General features: G+C 25.5%; 1 protein-coding gene across 1 annotated transcript in view; it reads left to right on the top strand.

The window, feature by feature from the left end:
* LOC117175152 overlaps positions 1 to 6,865 on the top strand; it is a 25,781-nt gene extending 18,916 nt beyond the window's left edge. The window contains exon 4 of the mRNA XM_033364740.1: positions 6,506 to 6,865. Coding sequence (XP_033220631.1) covers positions 6,506 to 6,765 — 260 coding nt within the window. The 3' untranslated portion in view covers positions 6,766 to 6,865. The remainder of the gene's footprint in view (positions 1 to 6,505) is intronic.
* Positions 6,866 to 8,375: the final 1,510 nt, after the last annotated feature.

Raw genomic sequence — 8,375 nt, 5'->3', positions numbered from 1 at the left:
GATAGCTCCGGGTGTTTCTCGCACCACAGAGCATGCAGCCGTGCCATGTAACCCCGTTTACGGGCCACACTCGCATCGTAGCAGTCTAGCAAGTCGTGATTCCCCCCAAAGGCCGACCCATTGTCGGGAGCCCTGCGCGTTCTGTTGTTTTGAACCGCACTTACTACAACTATGTTTGGTGTTGTCATTGTTGTTCCCACGAGAAGCTAGGGAAAGGGGTTCGTCCATCCTTGTAGAGCCCCGCATGCAAGGATAAGGTGGCGTACTCTGAGAGGTCGCCTGGTATCCCAGAGTCACCGTTCTAGACACCTCACCCAGGTGCCATTCAGCTTTCGGCACGGTTTTCACACCTCCTCTTGGGGGTTAATTCCTTCGGGACCACCCCTGGACAATTGTCCGCGACTGCCTATTTATTTTTGTAACCATATTCAGCAGAAACCCTTGGTACAGGGTATATATATCTGTATATAATTTATTTATAATTAAGGTGGCGACTTTAACGGGAAACCGGGAAAAACCTGGAATTAAGTTAAAAAACCGGGAATTTACTTCTAATCGTAGCAAAATTCAATTTCTCAATATTTTAGTAAATTTTGTCAATTTAGAAAAGTTATTTTTACTTTATCTACGTCTGCTGGAAATATGAGTGAAAATAATTATCGTTTTTATTTTAGGACAGGGAGTTTCGGTAAAGTAATACAATTTCCCTTGGGACAAAGAATTTTTGACACGGTACGGAAATTTTTAAAAAGAATTCACAGTGGAATTTGGAAGAAATAAGTTAAAAAAATCCCTGTTCTAAGTCAAAATTCGTCACAATTTAAAAGTTACTTTTTTCGAAATTTAAAAAATGAGAGTGCTTCAAGTAATTTTTAGAGTAGAAGTAGTATTTCGAAAAGTAAATATTTCTAAAATATAATATAATTTTGTTAATATTAATTAATTATTTAACTTTATTGTTGTAAGATTCATCATATTAAATTAGAATTCTTATCGTTTTAAAAAATAATATAACTAGTTTCTTTAAAATCACTTTTAACTAACAAATCAACTATTTCAGTGGAAAATATAATTATTTCGGGTGAAAAAATGACCTTTTCTGGTTCAAAGTTCAACAATTTGGATGTAAATTTGTCTTTCTAAATGGAAAATTCATTTATTTCGTTGACAATTCACGTATGTTATAAAAAATTGATTTTTGATAGAAAATCGACTCTTTTGTAGAAAATAAGTTTTTTCTTTTTTTTCTTTTTGGTTAAAGATTCAAGTATTCCAGTTAAATATTCATCATTTTAAATTAAAATTAATATTTTGAGTTAGAAATAACCTTACTTGGTTAAAAAACAAACTCATCTGTTGAAAATTATTATTTTTTAAATTTAAGATTCATCATTTGGATTAAAAATTAACTTCCTGCTATTCATTTTAATCCTATGATTTCGAACTAATAATTTTAGAAAACTTTCAATATAATAAACAATTTACTCGGCTACAAGATCTTATCATTTAAATTTTGAATTTTACACATTTTACCGTTATATACCGTTAATATTTACCGTTTTTGCACTCTTTTTTTTTATTTCGGAAGAAGAAACTTTTAAATTGTGACGAGTTTGGACTTGCAACAGGGATTTTAAAATTCTTTTCTGCTTAATCCCAGTTTCTATTTTTTTTTAAATTCCCGTTCCATATCGAAAATTCTTTGTCCGAAGGGAAATTTTATTTCGTTACCAATTCCGTTATATATATATAATAAAAGCGATAATTATTTTCACTTGTATACCCTGCAACTGTAGATAAAGTGAAAATCAATTTAATTCCCGGTAATTTCCCTTTTTTTCTCAGTCTTTCCTGGTTTCCCGACCAAGTCTCAATCCTGATTGTAAATAAATTATGTGTAAATATATATTTTTAGAGAGTAGAAATGTCTAGATGAATTAATAAAAAAAAGTATATACAATTCAAACTGTTTTCAAAATACTCAACTTTATATTCAATTTTCCTAGTATTAAATTACTAGTTTTCATAAATTTTTTTGGAATAATAATTACAGCTGCGCTTATTGTTACTGAAAATTTTGTTCTTCCTTTAATATTAATAAAAAGTATCAAGTTTTTAATGAATTGTAGTCTTTTTGCTATGCATAGCAACGCAAAGACAGGCCTACCTGATCGGAGCGCCATCTATTCGATTTATTTAAACTACGATACCCCTCCGGATGCTAAGAAAACAGAAAGAGTTGGGGCGATGCATAGGGCTGCTTATCACAACATTCTCACGCATATTGGGAATGGTTAAACTGCAATACGCCACCTGGTGACAAAAATTCAAACTAGAAAGAATAGGCACGTTTTTAAAGATGCATTTTAATTTGTGCATTAAAATGTTTTAACAGTCTTTATCAGAAACAAAGTTTATAGATGGAATTAACATATTATACAGTGAAAACCACACTTTTTGACAGAAAGATTTTTCTAAAAAAAGAAAATTATGGTTCTCTTTATGGTGATTTTTAAAAGATTATAAACTTAGATGGACTTATTTTGAAGCAAAAATGAACTCAGTAAATTTTCACTAATTTACATATGAAATATTTACTATTTAAAAATCTGATCTAAAAGTTAGGTTAGAATTCGTATTTAAATTCCAATCTTCTATTGTTCGTATTCTTGGCATAATATAAATAAAATTTGTTGCTGGATACATTAATTAAAGTTCATTTAAGCTTACAATGCATTGAAACTCACATGAAATAATGAAATAATTGTTTTTTTTTTAAATACATATTTCACAAAAATGAGTGTTTTCAATGTATAAGATGGAAATTCTATCTAAAACTTTTTTTTATGAATATTTGTTTTTAGTATTCAATCATTGTTTTATCCTTCACAAAAAAATCGTAAAAACACTTTTATGCAGAAATTAAAATACATGTTTAAAATTGTACCTACTCTTACTAGTTCCAGTTTTCCGCACCATGTGGCGAACTGGTAGCCCATCATTCCCAATAGCGACGCCGCTGCCCCGTTTTCCTTTCCTCCTATCGCCAAATTCAATTATGTTTTAAAAGTAAATTGTCAGAACTCAGCTAAATATTATTGAAAATATTTGAAAGTTGGTTTACACACGCAGTATAACCTAGCGATGCCTACAAAATCAAAAAAGCAATTAAAGCTGCCTATTGTTTAATAATAATTAATTGCAAATTCAGATTGGTCGTTAAGCACTTTTTTTTAGTTTCTACGAAGAAAAGTATCGAAGGAACTTCAGAGTTGAAATAACTTCCAATGAAACATTTGTTTCTTACTACTATAGGAAGATTTTTGGAAATTTTTAGATCGATTCATTAATAATTGACGGAAATATCCATCATGTAAGAATACACTCTTCAACTTTTTCGTCGCGAACTCTTGAATTTAATAAAAAAATTACCTTTTTCTTTAAAAATGCATCTTTTTTAGTTTAAACTTTAGCATTTTGGTTCAGAATTCTTCAATTTTGTTAAAAATTTGTCTTTTTTATTAGTTAATCAATCTTTTTGTGTGATCATTTTTTATTTAAATTTCAATTTTGTGCTTAACAAATCTTGAATTTTATTAAAAATTTGTCTTTTTTATTTGTAAATTAATATTTTTGTTTAAAATTCATCTTTTTTAGTTTAAACTTCAACTTTTTGGTTCAGAATTATTCAATTTTGTTAGAAATTTTTCTTTTTTAGTATTAAATTATTGTTTAAAAAAAAATTTTTTTGATTGAAAATTCTGAAATATAGTAAATTAATATTTTTGTATAAAAATTCATCTTTTTGAGTTGAAGCTTCGTCTTTTTCGTTGAGAACTTTCGAATTTTATTAAAAATTTGTCTTTTTTAGTAGTTAATTAATACTTTTATTTGTGTTTAAAAACTCATATTTTTTAGTTTAAACTTTAACATTTTGTTTCAGAATTCTTTATATTTGTTAAAAATTGGTTCTTTCTATTAGTAAATCAATCTTTTTGTACAAAAATTCATCAATTATGATTAAACATTCATCTTTTCCATTGAGAATTCTTAAATTTGTTAAAAATTCGATTTTTTTTATAGCAAATTAATCTTTGTATAAAAATTTATCTTTTTTAGTTTAAACTTCGACTTTATGTTTGAGAATTATTGAATTTTATTAAAAATTCGTCTTTTTGGGTAGTAAATTAATTTTTCAAAAAATTCATATTTTTTAGTTGAAACCTCGAGTATTCGGTTGAGAGCTCTTTAATTTTTTTAAAAATTTATCTTGTTTATTTTAAACTTTAATATTTTGGTTCAGAATTCTTTAATTTTGTTAAAAATTTGTCTTTTTTTTATTAGTAAATTAATCTTTTTGAATAAAAATTCATCAATTTTAGTTAAAAATTCACCTTTTTGATTGAGAATTCTTAAATTTGATTAAAAATTTCATTTTTTTATAGTAAGTTAATCTTTCTGTATACAAATTCATCTTTTTTACTTTAAACTTTAACTTTGTGTTTGAGAATTCTTGAATTTTATTCACAATTCGTCTTTTTTATAGTAAATTAATTTTTTTAAATAAAAATTCACCTTTTTTAGTTGAAACTTCGACTTTTTGATTGAGAGCTCTTGAATTTTATTTAAAATGTATCTTTTTCAGTATTAAATTAATGTTTTTGTTTAAAAATTCAACTATTTTTGTAGAAAATTAACCTTTTGTTTACAAATCCCAATTTGTTTCTCATAAGTCAACTGAAATCATTTTGAATGGATGAAAAATATATTCTTTTTTAATTTGTTTCTTTTTGATATAAAAGTTCATTTTTTAGTGGAAGTATTGCTTCTTTCTTAGATACAAATGCAACTGTTTTGTTGAAAATTTTATTAGAAAATTTACTTTTTGTTTAAAGTCCGTATTTTTGTGTTGAAAACTCATTCGAAATCTTCTTGGATGAAAATTCAACTCTTTATTGAAAACTTGTCTTTTTGATTTAAAAATTCACCTGTTTTAGAGAATCTTTTTTTTTTGTTGACAAAAATGCAACTGTTTGGTTGAAAATTTAACAATTTTGTTAAAATCTCATACTTTTGGGTTAAAAATTCGACTATTTAGCAGAAAATCATCTTATCTTATTGAAACTTTAATTTTTGGTTAAATTTAATATTTTATTTTCATTCTGGTTTAAATAAAGGGAATTTACAAAAGCAATCTCTATTCCAAATCAAAATTCTTCAAATTTTAAAAAGTCTGTTCTAAATAAATATAATTTTACCTTGGAACAGAAAATTGTTGACGTTGATGAAAATAATTTTCATTCTGATTTACAAGAGGGGAAGATAAAAAAATCCCTATTCAAATTCAGAATTATAATTCGCTTACAAATTTTTTTATTTCAAATGAGAATTGTAGTTCTTATGACTAGGAATTATCGGATATTCCAACTCAGGATTATAATTTTATTTTCAAAATTCACTGTTTCAAATCAGAAAACTGAACAACAACAAAATTAGAAATCCCTTCAAATCTGTAAAAATCCTTTGAAATCATTCAAATTCTTAGAAATATTTTTAATTGACTATAAAAAATTAATAATAAATTGAGGGAAATCTAAGGCATGGCCAGGAATTTAATATCATCAGGCGGGTAGACACTCCAATTATTTACATATCGGTAATTCTCCATAATTCAGGGTTGCGACATGACCACCGAGAAACCGGTAATGACCGGGAATTTAATTAAAAACAGCGGAATTTACTTCTAATCGTAAGAAAACTCAAAATTTTAATAATTTTAGTCGATGATCGAATGATCTTTTTTAGTCAATTCGTCATTTCAGTTAATATTTCAACTATTCCAGTTAAATATTAAAATTTTTTTTTTTTTTTTTTTGATAATTCATCACTTTGTTTGAAATTTTAACTATTTTTTTCAAGTTACTTATTTTTAAAGTAATTTTTTAACTGAAAATTTAACTTATTCTTATTGAAAATTTTATGGTTGTAGTTGAAAATTCATCTGAATGGTTAAACATTAATTTTTTAACTTAAAATTTACTTATTTGAGTTTTGTTTGAAAAATTATTGTTATTAGTACAAATTAATTTTTTTAAACTGAAAATGTCATTATTCCATTTTCGGTTGAAAATCCGTTTTTTTGTTTGTTTGAAAATTAATGTTTTCAACTGAAAGTTTAAGTATTCCATTTTCCGTAAAAGATTGATATTTTTTTAGTCGAAAATTTAATTATTTGTTTCAAAAATTCATTTATTTTGCAATGTTTTGTTCTGTTGTGTCAAAGGATTTTTCGAATAAAATTCGTGAATTACAATGTTTGCATTTTTCGTCAAATATGAAAATGTTACTTTTAATTGAGCGGGAAAATTGAAAAACTTGACCGGTAAAAACCGGAAAATTAACGGGGAATTTGAAATCATTGAGTGTTTTTGGAGGATTACCAATGTGTGTATTATTTAATCGTTTCTCAAATTGTAATATCTCTGAAAAAAAATCATGTGTGCAGGAGCTCAGTCTGCTGGCTGTCGATTCAACAAAAAGCCTCAGTATCGATATTCCGGTTGCCACGCTTATGATACGGCAGCTTTGAATATAGTGCTTGGATTGTATTTTAATTTTGATGACACGAACTACATTCACCAAGAAAGAGAAACCTACTTCCACAAAATTGAACCTGATGAGATTTACGAGGAATATTTGTCAATAGCAAGGCAAAATAACGTAACGGAAGTTAACGCGAGGGGAATAGCGTACACCGAGCATTGACCATTTTATTCCTGGATCTCAATATTTTCTATCATAATCTTAAGTGATATAATGAAAAGCGCAATTTAATTTGAGTATTTAAATAAAGGTATGGTAATAATAGGAGGCTTTGATTCATTAAGACCATTTTTTAGAATTTTATATAACCAAAATCGTTTAGAAAGTTCTTTTAAATATTTAATTAAATAATTAAAATGCAAAACGAATTGAAGCTTCGAGATTTTAATGAGCATTTATAAGCATTTTGAATTATGGTTTTAAAAATTGTATTTTCTATCTTTATTTATAATAATTATATGATTTAAATTTCGCGGGAAATGGGGATATCCCCATTGTTTAATTTCTTCTGGGTATAAAACGAACCAAACCAAATGATGGATCTTCAAGAAAAAATATGAATGTTTGACCAAATAGTTGAATTATCAACCCAAAATATTAATTTTCCACAAAAAAATTATTCTCAACAAATTATATGAATTTTCATTTTAAAATATGTCAATTTTTAAACAAAAGTAAAATAGTTCAAATTTTAAAGACATAAATGTTTAAAAAAAATGAATTTTCAACAAAATAGTTTTCTTATAAAAAAATGGATTTTTTAACCAAAAATGGAACAGATAGATCTTTAGTTAAAAAAATTGCAACTAAAAAGAACCAAATAGTGGAATTTTCAACATCAAATAGTAATTTTCCACCAGAAAAGAATCATTTTTAACAAAATATATAATTTTTAATTTAAAAAAATCAATTTTCAACAAAAAGTAGAATAGTTCAAATTTTAAAGAAATAAATGTTTAATGAAAAAATTGAATTTTCAAAATAATAGTTTTTTTTTTATCAAAAAGAACAAAATATTTTTTAACCAAAAATGGAAGAATTCAATTTTTAAATTAAAACAACAATTTAAAAAAAAAAAAATATTTTTAACAAAATAGTTAATTTTTCATCATAAAAGTTGAATTTTATACTAAAAAATATAAAGTTTCAATAAAATATGTAACTTTCCAACTAAAAAAAATAAATAAATTTACAAACAGAAACTAGAATCGTTTAATTTTGAGTTAGAACAGTAAATTAAAAAAAAACGACTTATCAGCAAAGCTAATTAATTTTCAACTAAAAATGTAAATTTTTAAGCAACAATGGAACAGATAAATTTTCAGTTAAAAAAAATTAATTTTCATCTAAAAAGAACCAAATAGTGGAATTTTCAACACTAAATATTAATTTTCTACCAGAAAAGAATCATTTTCAACAAGCTATAGAAATTTTCATAAAAAAAAATCAATTTTCAACCATAAGTAGAATAGTTCAAATTTTAAAGAAATAAATGTTTAATAAAAAAAAATTTAACATAATAGTTTTTTTTCAAAAAAAAATTTTTTTGACCAAAAATAGAAGAATTAATTTTTTCAATTAATTAATTAATTTTTCATCCCAAAAGTTGAATTTTATACTAAAAAGATCAAAATTCAATAAAATATGTGAGTTTTCAACTAAAAAAAAAATAAATTTACAAACCGAAACTAGAATCGTTCAATTTTGAGTTAGAAAATTAAATTTTAAAGAAAAAAAAACGAGTTTTCGACAATACTAATAGTTTTCAACTA

The sequence above is a fragment of the Belonocnema kinseyi genome, chromosome 6 (assembly GCF_010883055.1).
Source record: "Belonocnema kinseyi isolate 2016_QV_RU_SX_M_011 chromosome 6, B_treatae_v1, whole genome shotgun sequence".
NCBI classification, from domain to species: domain Eukaryota; kingdom Metazoa; phylum Arthropoda; class Insecta; order Hymenoptera; family Cynipidae; genus Belonocnema; species Belonocnema kinseyi.
The sequence above is the reverse complement of the archived record's forward strand: the minus strand, read 5'-3'. Positions and strand labels throughout refer to the sequence as shown.